This window comes from Dryas octopetala, chromosome 2 (assembly GCF_963921425.1).
Source record: "Dryas octopetala chromosome 2, drDryOcto1.1, whole genome shotgun sequence".
Taxonomy (NCBI): domain Eukaryota; kingdom Viridiplantae; phylum Streptophyta; class Magnoliopsida; order Rosales; family Rosaceae; genus Dryas; species Dryas octopetala.
In genome coordinates, this window is record NC_141367.1 from 23,558,139 (window position 1) to 23,581,537 (window position 23,399).

Here is a 23,399-nt window from a genome sequence, read left to right on the forward strand (position 1 = left end):
TAAACCCAAAACTATCTAAACCTGATCAGAATCCTCCAGGGATTAGAATCAAAAGTTCAAGGTTTATCTTCAAAATATAGAACTCAACATAAGAAGTTTACAAAACCTATCCAAAGTGGAAGTGGCATCATTTTATTTCACAAAAACACCCACAAAATTAACACAACTAACTTCAAAAGTTTTTTTTTTTTCCTTCAAAAAATCAGGCAGCCATTTCCTTGAAGAAAGCTCCAAAAACAAAGCCAACCATCACTACAACAAGACAAGGGACCAAGCAAAGAAATAAAGAAGACAAACTATTGTGGCATCAACTTGCCTCCCATTCACCCATCCCTCCTCTCTTGGCTTAAGGAACCACCAATACATAGTGGGGTACATGGATCAGACACCAACTTCTACGGTACCTACCAATGACTGAAGCCAGCAACCTGCACTTGGAAGTTAGAACCATGCTTCCAAAGTTCATGAAAATACTAATCCATTCATTAGCTTTCTTTGTTTTACTTAACTCGACTCCACTAAGTCCTACGCCCAATTCAATAGGTCTCTGTACATTTGATTTTTTTTACCATTTAGTCTTACCCTTTTTACTTTTTTACTAAAAGAAACTTGCATAAGATATGCTTCAATTTTCTTTTCATATTTCGATCAGTCTCAACATGAACAGACCAACCATAGTTTACGCAAAGAATAGTCTTTATTTATCAAAACCCATATATAAGATCAGATAGAACGATAATTCACTCCGATACTACACACAGTTCAAAACCATATGATAACAGATATAATCCACTAGAAAGCCACCTCATAGTGCATATGAGACTTAAGATATCAATACCACAAAGCTACTTTAGTCAAGAATTTCATATCAACATTAAGGTAACAAGTTCCCGTGAACTACCAACATAGAGACCATAAAATAAGAACTAAATCTAAACAAAAAGCATCAGGAAGGCCGGGACTAATTTTTCCTCAAACAAAACTTATATCATTGGATCAGGGTCTAAAAATCAGTCTCTCCGCTAATTTTGAAATGCTAACATTCAAGGTTTTCCAAGCAAATCTGCACAAATTATCTTCACCATCCTCGGAAATTATACAACTCAGTATGCTTCCTCCTATTTTGTATAAAGAACTTCCATTTGTAATCTTAAAAATTGGCATCAGATCATCCTTACACAACAAGTAATTTAGGAATGAAAACAAAATGCATTATTAAAATAACCGAACCATCTATTTATAACAATGCAAATATATACAATATATACAAATTTGAGCATCAAATGTATAATGAAACACACAAATTAACCCAATTTTATACATTAGACATTGAGAACGAAACGATACCGAATCAGCAGACCGAGGTCAATCTAATCGGCACCTTGTCTCTCTCAGCATCGCTGAACCCATCCGCGACAATTCGAAGAACCCTCTTGAAGGCAAAGTGCACGCAATTCGAAAGCGCAATCCAGCACATCACCTCGTATACGAAATCGAATGCCGGATCGGATGCAGAAGATGACGAAGATTCATCCCAACTATGCCCTCCGAATCTGTCAAAATTCCAACCCCCTCCACCGCCGCCGCCTCCTCCACCACCCCAGCCTCCGTTGAAAAACGGACCATCGCCACCGAAAAACCTGCCGTCCTCTTCGTCACCGTCGTTAGAATCGTCGCCGCTGAGCGATCTCCGTTTGGTGCGCCGCCTTTTGCGGACGAGGGTTCGGGTAGCAGTTCTGTAAGAGCTGGACTTGGCACGTGGCGGAGCGAGAGCGTCGACGGGGAAGATAACGGCGGAGATTTGGGGAACTCCATTAGAGGGTGAGGATTGCTCGGAATGAGAATCGGAGAGAGAGATTTGGTTGTTGGATGTGAGGTCATGGTTGCGAATTAGGAACTTGGCGAACCCTAGGCCTTGGGCGGTGGTGGCTACTGTTACGGTGTCGTATAGGAGAGATATGTCCATCGTCGTCCGAGTTTGATTTCTTGGTCCAATTGGATTCGTTTGAATTGGCTGGGAATTGGGAGAAAAGGGTGTCAATTCTGGTTGGGAAATTTTCCGGGAAAGTGCGGGAAAATAAGGAGGGTAAAAGGGACAAAAATTGGGAACAATCTCAATTGAGGAATTCTTTGGAGACGGCTTTGTAAAGGCCACGTGTTATTCGTCGGTGGGTGGCTACTGTACAACATTGACGTGTCGCTGTAGGATTGGGCTGGTTTTGTAGGGGGGCCCTAGGCGCACAAACAACTAATAGCCTAAAGGAGCTTCTAAAGTACCCAAATTGTGACAAAATCTATATTCATGTTAACATCGATATGAAGGATTTAGGAAAAGGTCAATGATGGGGTCCTTATCTATATTCCTTGTCATTTACACATAAAGCTGTAATTGCTATTTGGGTTATTTAGGTATTTCCTTTTATTGTCTAGCTGTCAGTATTGGGTTGGTTGTATTTGGCCAATTCCCTCTTTCTTGCTTAAGGTCACGCAAATGTTGCCTCTCTAAGTTGTATAAAGGCATATCCTTCCCTGGTGAAGAAAAAGAATGAAGTAAACTTTTAATTCAATATTTTCCTTTCTACGCTTTCTGTCAAGGCTCTACCATTTTGGTATCAGAGCCCTCTTTCCATGGGGAAGAAGGCCGCTTCTCACCTCTCCGCTACCGACATTCCGACGACGACGGAATTGGAGCTGGATTTGCAGCGTGTCCAAATCGCCAACCATCTTGACGATGTTCAAGGTAACCTCTCTTCTCTGACGCTTCGCCAGGACGAGCTTCACGAGAATATGGTGGAGATTCAGAAAGCTCTTTCCACTCTGACGCTCCAACAGGACCACCAAGTTTCTTTTCAGCGTTCGATTATGGAGGAGCTTCGCCTACTCCGTTCGGGACACACTCGCCCACCGGCCTCAGTCGTGCATCCAACGGTTCCGGTTCCTCATATTTCCATTGGATCTACTCAGATCCCGTTAACTGGTCCAACTACTCTGCTAGGCGGACCCATTTTGGGTTGCTCGGCCCAGTTTCCTCCATTGCCTCGGTCGCCAGCGCCGTCCGTCGTCACAAATCCCATCCGGATTCCTGCGTCTTCTCCATCCTCCAGCCCAACAACTCTTCCGATTCCTGTGTCGGCCAGTCCATCGATATCGGTTCCCTTCTCCGAGCCACAAGGGCATGTTCCTCCATCAACACCGCCTGTGTTCTTTACCCAATCTTCTGGGTATTCGCCGTTTCCTCCTCCAGGAGGTTTTCGCTCCTTGAAAATTGAACTGCCCCGATTTTACGGGGATGACCCTTATGGGTGGATTGCCATGGCAGAGGAGTTTCTCGATTACTATGAAGTGGAAGAGCGTAAACGAGTGGCTGTTGCAGCAACCCATCTCGGTGGCGACGCGGCGTTATGGCTCAAATGGTTCAAAACCAGGTACCCCTTTGACTCATGGGCTGTGTTCACTGAGATGCTATTGCAGCGTTTTGGTCCGGGCGGCCCTTTAAACTTCAATGTGGCCCTGTCTCACATCACTCAATCTGGGTCAGTAGAGGAATATGTCACCCAATTTATCAAATTATCTTGTCGAGCTCCGGGTTGGTCTGATGAGCAACTAATGGGAATTTTTGTGGGCGGTCTCAAGGAAGAAATCCAGGAGGATGTGATGGCCATTGGACCATTCTCTTTGGCCAAGGCCATGGAGTTAGCCCGTCTATTCGAGTCCCGACATCTTCGTCGCAAAACTTCTGCCAAGCTTCCTTACTCTAAGCCCAACACCACTACCTTCAGCTCATATTCGAAGTCTTCTGCACCTATGGAAGCCTCCACCACTCCCACTCCTTCACCAGCTCCTTCTGGGAAGCCTGTTTTTCGTGGTACTTAGGCAGAATTTCAAGAACGCAGAGCTAAGGGTCTCTGTTTCCACTGCGACGAACAGTACAAACCAGGCCATCGTTGTCGACGACCCCAGATTTTAATGATCGAATCCGAGTATGATGACTCAGAGGACGAGCCACAGCTGGCCGCATCCACTGATTCCCCTTTGCCTACTACCGTGAGTCCCATCCATCTTCACGCGATTTCCTCTAATCGCAAACCCAAAGGCAGAGCAATGCGGGTGTGGGGACGAATTGGGACCTTACCCATTCATGTTTTTATTGATTCGGGAGCTGACTTTAATTTTCTCAATCCGAATGTGGCAGTAAAATTGGGCAAACTAATCGATTCCTCTGATGTAGAGCCTATTGTTGTCGCTACTGGCAAGACTTATTCCACACAAGGGTCAGTCACTGCAGTGGAGGTGGATTTACAAGGGTTCCGATTCACTAATGATTACAGACTTTTAGCAGTCACGGGCTGTGATTTAGTATTGGGAGCAGAATGGTTAGAATCTTTGGGATTGATTGGTTGGCACTTCCGCGATAAGGTGATGGAGTTCAATTTTAATGGACAACATTATCGCATTGTAGGGGACAAGAATCGTTCGTCCATGTGCTCAACCACGGCGGTGCATCAGATGGTCGCAGAGGAACCTGAGGACGCAGATTCTCTGGTGGCTCAATTGTTGGGTTCGGACAAAGAGACACCTCCCACTACCACCATTCCCGCTGCTCTCGGCCCATTATTAGAACAATTTGCAGATTTATTCGCCCTCCCTTCTGCCTTGCCACCTTTGCGGGAGATGGACCATCGCATTCCATTGCTACCAGGTACAGGACCTGTGAATGTACGACCCTATCGTTACGCTCATATCCAGAAACCTGAAATTGAGCGCCAAGTAACTGAGATGTTGTCTATGGGCATCATCAGACCAAGTTCCAGCCCTTTCTACTCTCCAGTCTTACTAGTTCAAAAAAAAGAAGGCACTTGGCGATTTTGTGTGGATTACAGGGCATTGAACAACATTACTATTAAAGACCGTTTTCCAATTCCTGTAATCGATGAGTTATTAGATGAACTCAATGGGGCAGCCGTGTTTTCTAAATTAGACCTCCGGTCTGGTTATCATCAAATTCGAATGTGGGAGCCAGACATTCATAAGACGGCGTTTCGGACACATGAGGGTCATTATGAGTTCTTGGTTATGCCCTTTGGGCTGTCCAATGCCCCTTCAACCTTCCAAGCACTTATGAACTCCATTTTTAAGCCCTTTTTGCGCAAATTTGTTCTGGTATTTTTCGATGACATTCTCATTTATAGCCATGATATTCAAGAGCATGTACAGCATGTTGAGGTTGTTTTTGAGGTGCTGCGTACCAATCAGATGCAAGTGAAGTATTCCAAATGTTCTTTTGGTCAAGCTACTGTGGATTATCTAGGCCACACCATTTCTTTAGCTGGGGTTTCTGTGGATGCTAAGAAGATACAATGTATCCAAGATTGGCCTTTGCCAATTAATCTCAAAGGTCTTCGTGGGTTTTTAGGACTTGCTGGATACTACAGAAAATTTGTCAAGGATTTTGGGAGTATTTCACGCCCTCTCACTGATATGCTCAAAAAGGACGGTTTTGTGTGGTCTTCAGAAGCCAAACAGGCCTTTTTGGCTCTCAAACAAGCACTTTCCACAACACCAGTATTGTCCCTTCCCAATTTTAGTCGCCAATTTGTGGTCGAATGCGACGCATCTGGAGGTGGTATTGGTGCAGTACTTACTCAGGGGGGCCATCCGATCGCATACTTGAGTAAACCTTTGTCGGGTAAACACTTGGCTCTCTCCGTTTACGATAAGGAGATGCTGGCAGTAGTCTTTGCGGTCCAAAAATGGAGACATTACTTACTTGGCAGCCAGTTCAAAATTTTAACGGATCATCAAACAATCAAATACTTCTTAGATCAGCGGATTACAACTCCATCACAACAAAAATGGTTACTTAAACTACTGGGTTACAATTATGTGCTCGAATATAGATTCGGGGCTTCTAACACTGTTCCCGATGTCCTTTCTCGGAAGCATGAGCTATGTACTATCATGGGATTGTCTAGTCCTATCTTTGAGAGTGTTGCTCAAATCCAAGAACATTGCTTGCAGGATCCTGAGATTCTTTCGCTCATCCAAGCTCTCAAAAGTAATTCCTCAGCCAAGCCTCACTACAGTTTGCGTGACGATTGCCTTTATTATCGTGATGGCTTATTTGTTCCTGCGTCCTCCAATTGGCGGGCAAAGATTTTAGAGGAGTTCCATTCCACACCCAGTGCTGGACATTCGGGGTACCTTCGCACATATAAACGAATCATACGCAACTTTCATTGGCCAGGTCTAAAAAAAGATGTCAAAAACTTTGTTGCAAGCTGTGACACATGTCAACGGCAGAACTATGAAGCAATCCACCCCCCAGGTCTACTCCAACCCTTGACCATTCCTAGCGAAGTATGGCGTGATGTGGCTATGGATTTTGTGGAGGGATTACCTGCTGTTTCTGGAAAAAATGCAATTCTTGTGGTGGTGGATAGGTTTTCCAAATATGGGCATTTCATTGCTATTTCTCACCCTTACACAGCAGCTAAGATTGCAGAGATTTTCATTCGTGAAATATTTCGTTTACATGGTATGCCCAAGAGTATAGTCAGTGATCGGGATCCTGTGTTCACTAGCCAGTTTTGGGAAGCCTTCTTCCACCTTCAAGGTACAAAACTTTGTCGCAGTTCCGCATATCATCCACAATCAGATGGCCAGACTGAGGTTCTGAATCGTACACTCGAGCATTATTTACGTTGTTTCGTGGGTGATAAACCTGCTTCTTGGGTTACTTGGTTACCCTCGGCGGAGTGGTGGTACAACACCACATTTCAATCTGCTATTCAGATGACACCCTATCAGGCCGTGTATGGTACTCCTCCTCCATCGGTGCACAGTTATATACCTGGCTCTTCTCCGGTCCACTTGGTAGATGTTACTCTTCGTGATCGGAACACCTTGCTGCAGCATCTGCGACAAAATTTGCAGTTGGCACAAGAGAGAATGCGCCATTATGCCAACAAACATCGTACAGAAAGGGAGTTTGCAGTTGGCGACTGGGTTTTTCTTCGTTTGCAGCCATATCGCCAGTCCTCCATTTCTCAAGATCACTGTCCTAAATTGTCTCCACGTTTCTATGGACCCTACAAAATTCTCGCCCGCATTGGCAAGGTGGCTTATCGGCTCCAGTTACCTGCTTCTTCTCGTATTCATGACATATTTCATGTTTCCTTGTTGAAACGTAAGGTGGGCAATCAAGTGGTTCCCTCTTCGGTTCTTCCTTCCTTTGGTGGTGAGGGTCAATTAATGTGGACACCTGAGAAAATTCTGGACAGAGGTTTAATTAAACGAAACAATGCAGCTGTTACACGTTGGTTGATCAAATGGACTGGTTTCCCTGCAGATGATGCAACCTGGGAGGATGCTTCAGAGATACAAGCTCGTTTCCCTGACTTTCACGCCTGAGGTCAGGCTTTGTTTTAAGGGGGAGGGAAAATGATGGGGTCCTTATCTATATTCCTTGTCATTTACACATAAAGCTGTAATTGCTATTTGGGTTATTTAGGTATTTCCTTTTATTGTCTAGCTGTCAGTATTGGGTTGGTTGTATTTGGCCAATTCCCTCTTTCTTGCTTAAGGTCACGCAAATGTTGCCTCTCTGAGTTGTATAAAGGCATATCCTTCCCTGGTGAAGAAAAAGAATGAAGTAAACTTTTAATTCAATATTTTCCTTTCTACGCTTTCTGTCAAGGCTCTACCAGTCAATTATATTTTTTGGGATCAAGTTACTGCACAGTATATAAATCAAATTCCTTATGCATAAGTTGTGGGAGTTTGATCTATGTTATACAATGTACTACTGAAATTTAGGATTGAACTTTTAGGCCTATTATTATAAATCCATTTCATTGTACCTAGGATAATTAGTTTCAACAATTATCTTGGCTAAATGCCACCTTCAAGTGTTATAGGATTGTTCTTGGGCACAACCACCCTTTGATCTTTTTTCTTCAAGTAACTTGGCCATTATCTTTGCTGGTCCTTAAATAAACTCAAACAAACAAGATCAGACTCAACTTATAAAAACAACTATAAATCAAAGGGATTCACTAAGTGATCTACAATCTTATATTATTGGAGAATTCTAGAAAGGGAGTGATTGTATCACACATTCATATTATATAGAAGATCAAAGCAAATGGTTGATTGAAGCAATAACAGAACACAAAGGAGTGATCCTTGCAAAGCTCATGGCATGTGGAGGAATTCTCCTCCTTACGATCACACGAAGAGAGAGTGAGGGAAAGGGCTTGTGCTTGTGAATTGGTGAGAATGAATGAGGGTGTAGAGGAGACCTGTACAGATAGACTAATTATAAGGGAAAACTTATCTTTTCTAATCTTCCTAAAATAGTGGGAATAGGGGAGATAAGTTTCCCCTCATAGCTAATCCATATTCTTCTCATCTTCTTCCTTTAACTTAGAAAACATCCTTCATATTCTTTCTTAAACACACATGAATCTAGCCATTTATTCTATCAAACCTTATGCATCAAACAAGACCCTAATTTATATTTGAGGTCTAGGGTTTTTCCTTGGCCAACAATGAAATCTCTACCCTTAAAATCTTGCCACTTGTCACAATCATAGAGAGTATTGATTTTAAAATCAAATTTCTAAAATATGATAATATATTTATATACATTTCCCAAATCTCATTATACTTGCCTCAATTTCTCTCATGCTTCTCATATGTGTCATCACTAAATTTTGTTTCCAATATTTTTTTTAAATAATACATAAAAAAACAACATTAATAATTGATTAGCACACTTTGAAGATTCTCATGATAAAATAACACACATAAAGTGTTGGATATTGAAAAGATCTACTTTATTTTTTGAGTCAATTAATATATAGGTACTGACATCTAATTTTATTAACCAAAACCACCTAAAGTATCATTCTTTCTTTGCGGACTAACTACCACAAACTCATTCTTCATTTGCAGACACCACACCACCACTAGATCCCAAAATACCATCCGAAAATAGACATAACAAAAACATAACATGCAGACATCTTCCAAAATACTAACATCAACGCATCACCAATAAACAGAAACATAAACTGCAAGTCCGCAACTCCAATAAACTGCAATTTTAACTCTAATAAACTGCAGTTTCAATTCACTTGCAGTTCCATAAACTGAACTAAAAAAAAAAAATCAAGAACCTATTACTGATAATGAAGGCACGAGGGTGGAGTTGGCTCCCCCAATAACTTTATAGGTGTTGTTATAGTGAGGAACTTGGCTTGTTCTTCGACAACGTCGCGACAAGGCTGAGATCTGAGTCAACATCGAGGCTCCGATCGAGTATGGGGGTTGTTGGGTGTTCCGAGCTCACAGAGATGAAGAGGGGAGAGAGAGGAACTCAAGGGTGGTCCTCTCGTCGCCATCCATGGCCGGATGCACACACATGCCGTCGAAGAAAGTTGCAGTGAGAGAGCAAGAGAAAACACACATAGAGTGATTAGGGATAGAGAAATAAAGTGATGAAAGAGAAGATAAATTTCAGAAATGAAGGAGAGAGAGAGAGACACGTGATAGAGTTTAAGAGAGTTTTGAAAAAATTAAAAAATTAGCAACCATTGGATTGCTTTGATGGCTAATACAAATTGGTACTAACTCAAAATGACTTGATTGTTAATAAAACTAACATGATTGTTATATATTAACAATAATGGTATTAGAAGTTAAAAACCATAACAAAGATGTAGTAATGAGTAATTATTTCTTATTTTTTAAACATGATAAACTGGCCCACGCTTGCATAATTGTGCAAGGGTGAGTGCTTGGCGACTCCCCTTATCTTTTTTTTTTTTTTGTTATTTTTGTTGAAATTCTTGAAGAGGAACATATAAAGTTGGTGAATGTAATTCCTAATAATAATGCTACACTTACTATATTTTTATACCACAATTTCATACCACTTTATATGACATTCAAGCTTTAGACACTAAAAAATAAAATATAAAAAAGAAAAATGAAATATCCTTCCACTAAAGTCACACATAAAATAAGATACAAATGTGGAAAAAAAATATGGGACAATTAACATTATTGAATTCCTAATGATTGTACGGTTTGTACTTCAGTGTTTTGTGTTATTTTATTCATTTTTCACACGTATATGTTACCCACAAATATAATTTTCATACCATTTTAGTGTTGAAATAGTTTCATCAAAAAAAAAAAAAAAAAGGCGCTCAGCCCTTGCTCATTAAAAGGTGGGCCGCTTTATTACAGGCTTGTTTGGGCCGTTTTCTTCTCTTGGGTTAGAAGCCCAAAAAACAAATTGGAAATTTGGAATATTAGACTGAGAATGGAAAAACGTAGAAGTAGGCATGAAGAACCGGTGCCAGCAACTTGGGCCTTAGCTAACCTTGTAGTCGGGTCGACCCTAGCCCACATTTGTAAGCTCGTGAACTCGGCAATCACTCACTAACTCAGCCACTAAAAACCCTAACCATATATATCCATCCCCGACCTTTATAAGAGGCTTAAGAGCCTCCAAGCTTTCTCCTTCCCCGTAAAACCCTACAGGTGCTCCAGAAGAGCAACAATGGTGTCGCTGAAGCTCCAGAAGCGGCTGTCCGCAAGCGTGCTCAAGTGTGGCCGAGGAAAGGTTTGGCTCGACCCTAATGAGGTCAGCGAAATCTCCATGGCCAACTCCAGTACGTACCTCACTTTTTATTTTTAAGGGTTTACTTTACGATTCATTTTAATTGAAGTTTTGTTTTGGATCTGAATCAGTTGGAATCTGATAAATCTAATGTAAACAAATTTGGAAAATGTATCGAGTTGATTTTTGACCGACGAATATAGGATTTCAATTGAATTTATTGGTTTATTGCATTTCTATTTGAACCATTTGTGTCATAACTACGGGGCTAGTTGATTGTGCTTGTCATTTTGGTTATATGATGTCTTAGTGAGACCAATTATTTAGTTATCAACATAAATGGCTCGAGTGCATACTGCATAAGTTTCCTCAGTTCAGATTCTGAATATTCTCATTTTTCTCTTATCTTAAGGTGTTCTAGGTTGCTATGTTTTGGACCTTTATTCATTACTGTTTTCGTTTGGTTTATCCACATATGAGCTTTTATGTTGCAAAAACAATGTCTTTACTGTCTGGATATGGTGAAAAGTTGAATGAAAGGAAAGGAAGTTAATGGCATTGCTTTAGATATTAGATTTTTGTCCGCAATGATTTTGCAATATTTGCAAGTGTTCTCTATTTATTTTCTTTCCCACAACTTATATGTTCCAAATTGAACAAATTATCTGTGCAGTATTAGATTAGTTTTTCTTGCTACTGGGTTTTATATTGACCTTGATGTGATTGGACTCTGACACTTAAAACCATTTGCAGGGCAAAACATTAGGAAACTGGTGAAGGATGGTTTCATCATCAGGAAACCAACTAAGATTCACTCCCGTTCTCGTGCTCGGAGAATGAAGGAGGCCAAGAGGAAGGGTCGTCACTCCGGATATGGTATGTGGGATTTTTTTTTGTTTTTTTGAAATATTGGTGCGGTCACTTCAAGGCAGTAAGATTACAATGTGCTTAATAATTGTTTCCAGGTAAGCGCAAGGGTACCAGGGAGGCAAGGCTGCCAACCAAGGTCCTCTGGATGAGGAGAATGCGAGTACTGAGGCGCTTGCTCCGTAAGTACCGAGAATCCAAGAAAATTGACAAGCACATGTACCATGACATGTACTTGAAGGTGAAGGGTAATGTCTTTAAGAACAAGAGGGTGCTGATGGAGAGTATCCACAAGTCAAAGGCTGAGAAGGCAAGAGAGAAAACACTGTCTGACCAGTTTGAGGCCAAGCGTGCTAAAAACAAGGCTAGCAGAGAGAGAAAGTTGGCTCGGAGGGAGGAACGTCTGGCACAGGTCAGTTGACATAAAATGAGACTTGAGAGTCCTATTCTTATTTGTTTGATTGTTTGTACAAATTGAAATATTATAGTGCACTCTAGATGGTTAGGATTAATATCAGCTAATTTTTTCAAGTTCTATTTGTTGTGCTCTATTGACATTGCAACACATGTTTTTGGCTTTCTTTATTTTATTATGGTGTCTTGACATTTCAGGGACCTGGAGAAAAGGCAGCACCAGCACCTGCATCCCAACAGGCAGAGTAAGTTTACTTGATAATTTTATAATTTGTTTTATACATTGTCTCGACACATGCCTCATGAAAGATTTCTGTTCATTTCTGCAGGGGAGGAGTGAAGAAAGCAAAGAAGTGAGTAGTGAGAGACCTCTGCACTGAGCACTGAAGAACATGAACTCTATATATGTTAATGCTCTGACTTTTAATTCTATATAGAAGTTATATTTAGTGAGCTGTTTTAATTTCTGTTTTTGTGGCAAATTTTCCAATCTAAACCATGAGTTCCGTACTTTCTTATATTTTGAATGATGTGTTTGTGACATCGGTTAATTATATCAGCCAATGAGTATGTTGAAATATTCAAATTGAGACCCAGATCCTCCACCAGTCACCACCAAACATGGATGAATTTACATCTCTGATATATGTGGGTGCTATGTTGTGAGAATCGAATTTAGGTCTTGTGGGATCTAATTGTTTCAATTGCACCAGAGAATCGATACCTTCCTGGCGCCTTTAAAATGCATGTTACAGTGCTGCTCTGTAGTTTTTTCACCCCGAGTCCCCATCCCAAAATGGCCAAACTGTTGCTCAGTAATCAGAATGGCGTTTAAATCCATTTATGATTTCTTTCAGGGTGAAGGTTAAATGGTTCCTTCTCGTACCTATGATGTGTCATTGCCGTGTACCTTCTTAGTTATCTCAGTTATCTCATATCTGAGGTGAGGAGTGAAAGAACAATCACATTAAGCATTTAATCCCCAGTTGAAGTGCTGCTCAATCATCAGCACGTGCTCTTTTGAAGTCAATGCATATTGTAATCTGACTGCAAGAAGAGCACCATTGCCTCTATGATTCTCTAGCAATTCATGCCAACCCACAAAAGCCATGTAGCATGTGTGACATAGCCTCTGCACCTTTTCTATTCCTTGTAAAATTTGTAAAACTTTATGATTGTCACTATTGAAACCCACTAGGACAAAATTCCGATAAAATCAAAAAAGAAAGATGCAATTGCCCGGGCTCGACCTTGTTTCAAAAGTTGAAGTGTTGAACGTTGATTGGATTGTATTAACCAAGTTTCAAACAAGCATACCATACCATTCTAGTAGCCCCTATTAAGTTGACCAATAATTTGGATCCACCAAACCCTTGAATGTAAGACTGTTAGATATAATAAAATCTCAAATCACCAGCATTAAATATAATAAATAAATGCCACATTTAATTTAATCCGTAATAACAAAATCAAATGAGATGCGACACTTAAAGTTTACAAGTTTACAACATGCTCTGATAATCTGTTTCTTGAGACACGGACTCTCCTGAAACAGCACGTATAAAGGATAGTGCGAAATCGAAGTTTCCACTTCCGACTTTGAGAGGTTTTTACGTTGTTGCGCTGCAGTGAACAACTAACTCCATTCAAATTACAAAACAAGTCCAAAACTGACCAATTCCGTCTCTCTCTCTCTCTCTCAAATTCACGATCCGAAAACGAAACCGTCCAGCATACAAAATCTTCCACAACCTTTCACTCATTGTTTTATTTTTATTATTATATTTCATTTGTTTTTTTTAATAAAAATTATCATCATATACGAATTCGATCGAATTTTGTTGCTCGATCTCGAAGTGATCGAAATTCGAAACCGATGGAATCGGAGCAGTTAATATCGTCGGGGAGTGGGTCCCGGTCCGTTCAGCTGCGATCGGAGCCGGCGTTGTCGCCGTCGCCGTTCTCCTTCCGCTTCTCGTCGTTCGAGCCGGCGAGGATTTTCGAGGAGTTGCCCAGCGCCACCATCGTCTCTGTCTCGCGTCCCGACGCCGGCGATATCAGCCCCATGCTTCTCTCTTACACCATCGAGTTCCAATACAAGCAGGCACGATCTCTGTCTTTTGCTTTTTGCCTCATTCTAATTTGTATTCGGCTGAGATCGGGTGCATGCTGCTTCAATTTACAGTTTTCCATCTCAATTATGTGTTTGGCTGCCGAGAAAACCGGTCAAGGAGGAAAGGAAATTGAATGTCGAGTATGATAAAAGAGAAAACAAAAAAAGTTAGCTTTAACTTATCCAAAAGGTTCTCTTAGTAAATAGAATCATTCCCTTTCTCTTTCTTTCTAAAATTCGTAGGAGCATTATTCTGCGTAATTACTGTCCTATGTATACTAAGCTCAGCCCAAAAACAAAAGGGTGTATCGTGGACTTGAGCTGTTATCATGGTAGATACTATACACACACTGGTTATTTCCAAATTGGGCTTAGGCCTATGGAGTTTTCTTTCTTTTGTGTCAAGTTTGGTTATTTGTTTTGGTATTTTACTGTTCATTTACTTATTTTGTATGCTATACTGTGACGTTTATCATTATCTCGGAATACCTTGTGATTATGATTATGCAATGTTATTCTAACAGAGGGTGCTTCTGTTCTTTGTTGGATATCATGATGTACTAATTATGTGTTTTTCTTTTATTTTTTATCTAGTTTAAGTGGCGCTTGCTGAAGAAAGCTTCACATGTATTCTATTTGCATTTTGCACTGAAGAAACGTGCGTTTATTGAGGAAATTCACGAGAAGCAGGAACAGGTCTGTCTTTAAAAAAGGCCTAGCGTTTGATTTTATCACCTGAATTTCAAAGCCTATGTCAGTTTGTTTTTTCACTCTTCCATGCCCCTTGGCAGTTAGCTGCTTATTTGGGAATGTTTGGGATTTAATGTCGTTTGCAACATTATATTAAAGGTTAAAGAATGGCTTCAAAATCTAGGAATAGGAGATCACACGGAAGTGGTGCCAGAGGATGAGGATGTTGATGATGAGACTGTTCCCCTACATCACGATGAAAGTGCTAAAAACAGGTTAGCACCTACTAAATTATATGGTGTGTAAGATGAATTTGAGGCATGAAGTATTCCCTTTTCTGGAATTATTGTTATAAATCTTATAGTTGCATCTTTTGTTCAGAGATGTTCCATCTAGCGCCGCTCTGCCAATCATTCGGCCAGCGCTGGGTAGGCAGCATTCTATTTCGGAGAGATCAAAGGTTGCAATGCAAGGGTATCTGAATCACTTTCTAGGAAACATGGACATTGTGAACTCTCGAGAGGTATGCGTGGTGCTTGTTCTTTCTACAGATCAGTCATATATATGATAATATAAATAACAAGTTTGAATCAAAATAGCCATAACCGATGGTGTTTTTTATCAGATAAACATTTGGAGTTCTTGGACATATCCCTGAATCATCCCATAGTGATGATTTTTGAACGTTCACTGCTTTTAGCTTTTTTTCAGTATTTTTTTTTTAAATTTCATTTTATCATCATTCCTTACCTGTCTTACCATCAATAATTATTTATTGTAGGTCTGCAAGTTTTTGGAGGTCTCTATGTTATCATTTTCTCCAGAATATGGCCCTAAGCTGAAAGAAGATTATGTGATGGTGAAGCATCTACCAAAAATTCCAAAGGATGATGCTTCCAGGAAATGCTGTTTATGTCATTGGTTCAGCTGTTGTAATGACAATTGGCAAAAGGTAGTGAAGTCCTCTTTCTGATAAATACGGTTTATATTCACTTGACAAGAAAGCACATTGGCAAAGAACTTTTGGAGGGAAACTCTTCTGTCTATTAGTAATCTGTCCGTAAAAAGTTAAATTAACTCAAAGACCCGTAAACTTTTGGGTACTCTGAAGTTTATTCTCTAAGACATCTAGGTTATTTGTTGGTGGGACATCAATTGTAGAATCTACTGAAATCTTTTGACAGAAGCTTCTATCATTTTAGGACAATTGATATACAAGCTTATGCACTTTATTACTAATGAAATTTGACTTCGAACCCTTTCTTTAGCTTCTGCTCATGCTTTGGGCTTTGGTGACTTAAAACTTAACAAAGTTAATTGGCAGGTTGTTAGGGGCCCATATTGACTTTGTAGTTTTCAGGTCAACCCATAACATCACAAATTTTGACCTGGTGACTGGTAGGTCACTTATAGGATTGCAGGCTTACCGTTTCTGTTTAATTTTTTTATGTATATAATTTTTATCTTCGTTACATATTTTATATTCCTGTTGCATTGAAGTATCATGTTCTTGAACTATTGTTGAGACCTCTTGGATCTACTTTGATCCTTCCATCAGTTCATTTTTCAGTTGCTAACCTTTGGGCCTAAATCGCACCTCCCTCTTAAGAACAAGGATTGGGGGTGAATTTTGGTTCAATCCCCTGGATGCATGTAAGCAAAAAGAAATCAGCCCATTTGTTAGTTATTGTTGGTGTACCACTTTAATACCTTGCATGTGATGGATTTTGGTCTGTTGATCTGGTATTCCGTTTATCATATAGCAACTATATGCATTCAAATTTTTTCCGCAAGTGAATATTAGGCATATGGATTCCAAGACATAGAGCATCACATGTAAAACCTTCACTTCATTTTTAAGTGTTGTTAAATTAACGTATTTTTTGTCACCTGTTATCTTTGGCATCACCCTGTATTGTTTCTGCAGGTTTGGGCTGTATTAAAACCAGGATTCTTGGCCTTGCTGGCAGATCCTTTTGATACCCAACCTTTGGATATAATTGTATTTGATGTACTACCAGCCTCAGATGGGAATGGGGACGGCAGGGTATCACTAGCAAAAGAAATAAAAGAACGGAACCCTCTTCGTCATGCATTTAAGGTTAGCAGCATTAAGGCCTTTTCTTTTTGCCTGGTTAACCTCTGGTGCTAGATTTTGTTTCTGAATAAGATGCCTAACTGCAGGTTCTTATAATTTATTTCTTGAACTGGTCGGCATATAAATTATTCTGTCAGATAGTAGTGCATATTGCTTTTTCACTAATATAGGACGGTCTAGATATTAGGTTTATGTTCATTTGGGTGTCTGTTCTATAGTAGGATGAAGCTGTGTGTTCTATGCTTAATATATGAAACTAGGCAGAACTTTGATTTCAGGAATACAATCTTTGTTGTTTTCTTTCCTACCCCTGCATAGATAGATTTTGAGCTTATATTGTACTTCATAATAAGGAACATGCACAAGTTTCTAATGGCTGAAGAATTTCTTTATTTTTTAGAAGGCCTTTTCCCTCACTTTTCTAGTGTTGTATTTAATTTTTGGGTGGCACTATCCATCTAATGAAATATCCAGACAATCCTCTAATAAATAACATGAAATTTTAAAAGGTGGCTTGTGGAAGCCGGAGCATGAATTTAAGAGTTAAGAGTAGTGCTAAAGTTAAAGATTGGGTTGCCTCAATCAATGATGCTGGACTCAGGCCTCCTGAGGGCTGGTGTCATCCTCACCGCTTTGGTTCTTTTGCGCCTCCAAGAGGCTTGACGGAAGATGGTAGTCAGGCACAATGGTTTATAGATGGTCAGGCAGCATTTGAAGCTATTGCTTCTGCAATTGAAAATGCAAAATCAGAGGTCTGTTTCTTTCAGTTCCCTGTGTACAGTTCACTTGTATTTCACAATTATTACTGTTGCATTTTCTTCTGTTTGATGATTGAAAGTTTCGTGCAGATATTTATTTGTGGCTGGTGGGTGTGTCCAGAATTGTACCTGCGGCGCCCTTTTCATGCTCATGCTTCTTCTAGACTTGATTCTTTACTGGAAGCAAAAGCTAAGGAAGGGGTTCAGGTAAACCTTATTTTCGTGCAATCTTTAATCTCTAACCTTAATTTTCTATTTTTCTCTACATGTTCCTCATCCATGACCATTGACTTAAACACAGTTCAGTGAAATAAAATTTTGTTGTTCTTTCTTATTTTTAACACCAAGACATGTCTTGGATCCATACCAATGAGTATTATGCCTAAATGTGCCTGCAGATTTACATTCTTCTCTATAAAGAGGTTGCTCTTGCTCTGAAAATCAACAGTGTTTATGGCAAGAGAAAACTTCTTGGAATTCATGAGAATGTGAGGGTACTACGTTATCCGGACCACTTTTCTAGTGGTGTTTATTTATGGTATGCACTCTACTTGCAAGTCATTTGAGGATTTTGTTTTACTTACCAGAAAGTCTCTTGAATTTCCCTGGATGCTGATGTTTTAGTTAAGTGTTTCCTGTATCTTTTTCTGCTTCTGATATTATATATTGGTTACATATAGGTCCCACCATGAAAAACTTGTCATTGTTGATTATCAGATTTGCTTTCTTGGAGGACTGGATTTATGCTTTGGTCGTTATGATACTGCTGAACATAAAGTGGGTGATTGCCCTCCTTTGATATGGCCTGGAAAGGACTATTACAACCCAAGGTGAGCTTGTCTACACTAGGATTATTCAGTGAAAACTATCAAAAGTTGGTGATGAAACATGATTCATGTTCTATATTTACTTATCTTTATTATTTTTACTTGGTATCATTTAAACTTGAGACTAACACCACCCCATACTCTGCATCTTGAGCAAGGCCTTGTGGGTTTGATTGATATATTTAGCTCTGCTGTCAATTATATTTTCACCTAGCTCTAGATCCTTTTTGAGATGATTCAATCGTGAAATATGGTTCTGTAATATAATATTGTTAGGGAGTCCGAACCAAATTCGTGGGAGGATACAATGAAAGATGAGTTGGATCGTCAGAAATATCCCCGTATGCCCTGGCATGATGTGCACTGTGCCCTTTGGGGACCACCTTGCCGTGACGTAGCTAGGCATTTTGTTCAGCGCTGGAACTATGCAAAGGTTGATATTCTTCTATGATGGTATAATTTTTGTTAATGTATAACAATATTATGTTCTAAATAAAAATGCATTCTTTTAGAGAAATAAAGCTCCAAACGAGCAAGCAATTCCACTACTTATGCCGCAGCACCACATGGTCATTCCTCATTACATGGGAAGCAGCATAGAGATGGAGATTGAAAGTAGGAGTGCTAACAATGGTAAAGAGATTAAAAGGCAGGATTCCTTCTCGTCAAGATCATCCTGTCAAGATATCCCACTGCTTATACCTCAAGAAGCTGATGGGCTGGATGCTCCAAATGAAGACCCAATACTAAATGGGGCGGAATCTTCTCATGATCTCCTTGACCAGCCAAGCAGAGTTAGCAACAATCTTGCTTTCCCTTTCCGGAAGTCAAAAATTGAACCAGTAGGTCCAGATACACCAATGAGGGGCTTTGTAGATGACCTTGATTCTATGGATCAAAATGGAAAAATGGCTTCAGATGGGGTGGCACAGCCTGGCATGAAAAATACAGATCCAGAGTGGTGGGAAAAACAAGAACGGGGCAACAAGGGTGGTTTCACAGATGAATCGGAACAAGTTGGTCCATGTAGTTCATGTCGATGTCAGGTTGACTAAAAATTCTGTTGTCTTTTCAAAATTTAATATTATTGGCTAAATGATAACCTACCATGACACCTGTGACAGTTTCACTGATTTCAGAGCTGCCTTTTAATTTCTGATTTGTCATCTGCTGTTTCTGATGATACTATGTAGTGTTGTCTCTCCGTCATAAGTTTCAGGTTCACTGAACTTTTGGAAGATCCTACTCCTTAGAACAATGTCTTAGAATTGAACTAGGGGAAAGAAGGATCTGTAGAATTTTCAATAATAATTAATTTTCTAAGGGGATGTGTACTCAAAAAACTGAGGAGGTGATATTCAGAAATGACATAGGGGTTTAATCATTGAATGTGTAGTAACAACATGTTTGCCTGTTTTCTTTCTGTTTAATCATGATTGTGGACCTTGCATCCTGTATTTTTTTTCTAACAACATTTAACTTTCAGGTTATTAGAAGTGTCAGTCAGTGGTCAGCGGGAACAAGCCAAGTTGAAGACAGCATTCACAATGCTTATTGCACTCTTATTGAGAAAGCAGAGCACTTTATTTACATTGAGGTATAAAGTATGCTTCTCAGTCTTCTTTACTTTGCAGTTTTAATAGTTTATTTTGTCGAAACCTCTACTGAATGTATTTCAATGTTCTTATGTAAGCATATCTTGTGCAATCGTATTACTTTTACTCTTATAGATATATCATTATGTTAGGAAGCATGTGCTCTAAATAGAATATTTGTGAACTGTATTGACAACTTTGACAAGCATTCATGCTGCTTGAGATGAATTTGCAAGTAGTGATACCCAATTTCTTGTCAATTTGTCAGCATTTAGTATATATTGAGAAATTTCTCTTCCCCCCCACGCTAAGGGGAAAGGATCCATAATGAGTGTTCCAATAATTTGTGGATGCTTTTTATTATTATTATTATTTTTTGAATGAAATGACATATGCGTGGGTACACAGTATGCTCTATCCATTAAAGACAATTATTAAGGGTGGAACAGGCGAACAGAGTGGCATTTTCAATGTTTATGAGACAATCATCTGGAAAGCCTTGGTTTTAATATAAAGTGATCTTAATAGTAATTATAGCTGTCAATTTCTTGAACATATTAGTCAAAAATTTGTTTATGTAAGTGGTTTTACTATGCACTCTGTTGATGTTTTAGTCTCTGTTTCATATTCCTGACTGTTTTCTAATTCTTGGCAACTTCTTTGCAGAATCAATTTTTCATATCAGGTCTTTCAAGAGATGAAATAATATGGAATCGTGTGTTAGAAGCATTATTTCTACGTATTATGCGAGCATACAATGATAAAAAGTGTTTTAGAGTTATTATTGTCATACCGCTTGTACCCGGATTCCAGGTTCCAATCCTTGTCAAAATCCATCAAATCTGAATGTGATTTGTCCATGTATTCCTTGTGATGATTTTGTAGTTTCACAGGGGGGTCTGGATGATGCTGGTGCTGCATCTGTGAGAGCCGTTATGCATTGGCAATATCGAACCATTTGCAGAGGACCCAATTCAATACTGCACAATCTTTATGAAATTCTTGGTGCAAAGACACATGATTACATTTCTTTCTATGGTCTTAGGGCTTATGGTAAACTCTTTGATGGCGGTCCTGTGGCCTCCAGTCAGGTATTGCCTTAGCATCAACTGCCTTCTGCCTTTATGCATCTCTTTCCAATCCAAGATATTTTGTAATGTGATGCTTGTCTAGATTCTAGCTTCTACCTCATCAATATGTCATCATTCATGTATACGTTTATTGGCACTGCAGATCTATGTGCATAGTAAAATCATGATCGTTGATGATTGCAAAACTTTAATTGGATCAGCTAACATCAATGATAGGAGTTTGCGTGGTTCAAGAGATTCAGAGGTATCTCTTCTGCTCTGGGTTTCTCCTGCATTAAATATACATTTATCCACCGCTGCTTTAAAACCTTAAAGTTGGAGTGCATTTCTGCTTTATGTAGTATGGAAGTTAATTAAAGCCAAAGTGCATTAAAAGACTCAGTAATGCATTTATACTAAATAAAATGGAACAGAATGTGAACTGAACATATAGGCACAGAATTTGGAAATGTAGAATCTATAATGTAGAACATATGCATTTATAGTAATTATAGCTGTTTTAGGGTTATTTCCATTTTGTCCAATGAGTCACTGTACTCCAGAAATTAGTTTATTTTGGGCTAATCAATAGATATAGGCTTACACAAAGGGGGGTACCCATTATGTCCAATGCGTTGCATTGAAATATTAGAGGACTTGCCAAACTGTGAAACAACAATGACCTGTATTTACCTTGTGAAGGTTGTTGAGTGATTCTTGTAACTTAGATAAATTTTATTGTTAGAATAATGTCCTTTTTCTAATCTCATATACATTATGATTTCGATATGCTGTGATGCTCTTGCTTAAACATGACTTTTTGTTGTGCTCCTGTTCTACATGCATGGTTGCATGGTTGCCTTGCTTCCATTAACGGACTATTCTGTATTTCAGATTGGTCTACTTATTGAAGACAAAGAAGTGATTAATTCATATATGGGAGGAAAGCCATGGGAGGCTGGAAAGTTTTCATTGAGTCTTCGTCTGTCACTGTGGTCTGAACACCTTGGTATTCGTGCCGGAGAGGTTAGTAAATCTGGTTATGTTGTGTGGTTTTGTTTGTGTTTTTTCTTTTGTTTTTTAATTTATCAGACTTTCAATGAATGAATGATATTGTTGAATATTTAAAACAGCTGGTGTCACTTATCTGATTTGTTTTGTACATTTCTTTATTTGTTCTCAGACCAATCAAGTAATCGACCCAATTGTTGATTCAACTTACAAGGATATCTGGATGGCAACCGCAAAGGTGGGAAAAACTAGGAGAAAAATGTCATAATGAGCAGATTCATATTTGTTGAAGGATATTGAGTGAAACCTTTTGACTTGAACATGTGATCAACAAATATGAATCTGAGAATTCCAAAATTAGTTCTATTTTTCTTTTGGAAAAGATAAAAAGAAAGTTCCAAAATATGTGAGACTAGGAATTATGAAATCTTACTTCATACTTGAGACTTTGAGAGGGGAGACCAGTTTTTTCATTCCCTTTTTAGGCACAGGGATGAGAAGGTAGTCTGAGCTACAAGACTTACTTTTGTTAGTTAGTCATAAGATATATTTTCACTTTGAATTTTAATATTTGATGTTATTGCTGTTAGAAAAAAAAAAAAAAAATATATATATATATATATATAGAGAGAGAGAGAGAGAGAACTAGAGAAGGACAAGGAAAGGAAGAAAAGAGATAAACATATTGGAGTTTCCTTTTATTGAATATTTATGTTTTCTTTGTATGTTCAAGTACTAACAATATATTCTGTTTTTTATTTTTCAGACAAATACCACAATCTACCAAGATGTCTTTTCTTGCATACCTAATGATTTTATACATTCCAGGTACATGCATCTCTAATCTTGGACTAATATTTCTGTTTTCTTACTGTGCTAACAAGTTATTTTCCCCATCTGGCCATGTGTGAACTTCAATCAGAGCTGCATTCAGACAAAGCATGGCCTACTGGAAGGAGAAAATTGGGCACACAACCATTGATCTAGGAATTGCTCCTGGGAAGATAGAATCGTATCAGAACAGAGACGTCAAAAAAGCAGACCCCATGGAGAGGTTAGAGTCTGTGAGAGGGCATCTTGTTTCTTTCCCTTTGGATTTCATGTTGAAAGAAGATCTAAGACCTGTGTTCAATGAGAGCGAGTATTATACCTCTTCTCATGTTTTTCATTGAGCATCATTTTGAAGTAACTCATGCTCATCTTTGGGGGCCCTCAATGTTGGATTTTAAATTGCATATATATTGTTTCTACGAAACTATTTTTCCAGCGAATTTGTAGATAAGTTATAGAGAGAGAGAGAGAGAGAGAGAGAGAGAGAGAGTACTA

At 39.2% G+C, this 23,399-nt stretch overlaps 3 protein-coding genes across 4 annotated transcripts; 2 read left to right on the forward strand and 1 right to left on the reverse strand.

Moving 5' to 3' along the window:
- Positions 1-1,126: 1,126 nt before the first annotated feature.
- Positions 1,127-2,107, reverse strand: LOC147294357 (glycine-rich protein). The gene has a single exon (XM_086233902.1). The coding sequence runs from the start codon at positions 1,964-1,966 to the stop codon at positions 1,352-1,354; it is 615 nt and encodes a 204-aa protein (XP_086090028.1). The 5' UTR covers positions 1,967-2,107; the 3' UTR covers positions 1,127-1,351.
- Positions 2,108-10,499: 8,392 nt separating this feature from the next.
- LOC147294358 (large ribosomal subunit protein eL19z) lies at positions 10,500-12,423 on the forward strand. The gene is made up of 5 exons (XM_086231481.1): positions 10,500-10,682; positions 11,384-11,506; positions 11,596-11,909; positions 12,110-12,156; positions 12,241-12,423. Exons 1-5 carry the CDS (start codon positions 10,571-10,573, stop codon positions 12,266-12,268), a joined length of 624 nt encoding a protein of 207 aa, XP_086087607.1. The 5' UTR covers positions 10,500-10,570; the 3' UTR covers positions 12,269-12,423.
- A 1,029-nt stretch (positions 12,424-13,452) lies between these two features.
- PLDP1 (phospholipase D P1) lies at positions 13,453-23,380 on the forward strand. Of its 2 annotated transcripts, XM_086232430.1 has the most exons (20): positions 13,453-14,015; positions 14,619-14,720; positions 14,874-14,989; positions 15,096-15,237; positions 15,496-15,666; positions 16,642-16,815; positions 17,322-17,564; positions 17,661-17,777; positions 17,969-18,108; positions 18,251-18,400; positions 18,674-18,830; positions 18,910-19,443; positions 19,884-19,994; positions 20,659-20,805; positions 20,886-21,083; positions 21,226-21,327; positions 21,957-22,088; positions 22,246-22,311; positions 22,840-22,901; positions 22,996-23,380. In XM_086232430.1, the coding sequence occupies exons 1-20, from the start codon at positions 13,788-13,790 to the stop codon at positions 23,243-23,245; spliced, it is 3,342 nt and encodes a 1,113-aa protein (XP_086088556.1). In that variant the 5' UTR covers positions 13,453-13,787; the 3' UTR covers positions 23,246-23,380. The 2 variants fall into 2 exon arrangements, with proteins under 2 accessions (XP_086088556.1, XP_086088557.1); XM_086232431.1 differs by lacking the exon at positions 17,969-18,108 and having other exon boundaries at positions 18,288-18,400.
- The last annotated feature ends 19 nt before the right edge of the window (positions 23,381-23,399 follow it).

What these genes read in the sequence shown, in the direction of transcription:
- LOC147294358 (XM_086231481.1), top strand. Translation starts at nt 10,571, where the DNA reads ATGGTGTCGCTGAAGCTCCAGAAGCGGCTGTCCGCAAGCGTGCTCAAG. An exon ending in GGGTCGTCACTCCGGATATG is followed by an intron (nt 11,507 to 11,595) that starts GTATGTGGGATT and finishes AATTGTTTCCAG; the next exon opens with GTAAGCGCAAGGGTACCAGG. An exon ending in GGGAGGAACGTCTGGCACAG is followed by an intron (nt 11,910 to 12,109) that starts GTCAGTTGACAT and finishes TTGACATTTCAG; the next exon opens with GGACCTGGAGAAAAGGCAGC.
- PLDP1 (XM_086232430.1), top strand. Translation starts at nt 13,788, where the DNA reads ATGGAATCGGAGCAGTTAATATCGTCGGGGAGTGGGTCCCGGTCCGTT. An exon ending in CTCTTCGTCATGCATTTAAG is followed by an intron (nt 16,816 to 17,321) that starts GTTAGCAGCATT and finishes AAATTTTAAAAG; the next exon opens with GTGGCTTGTGGAAGCCGGAG. An exon ending in GTGGTTCAAGAGATTCAGAG is followed by an intron (nt 21,328 to 21,956) that starts GTATCTCTTCTG and finishes TCTGTATTTCAG; the next exon opens with ATTGGTCTACTTATTGAAGA.
- LOC147294357 (XM_086233902.1), bottom strand. Translation starts at nt 1,966, where the DNA reads ATGGACATATCTCTCCTATACGACACCGTAACAGTAGCCACCACCGCC.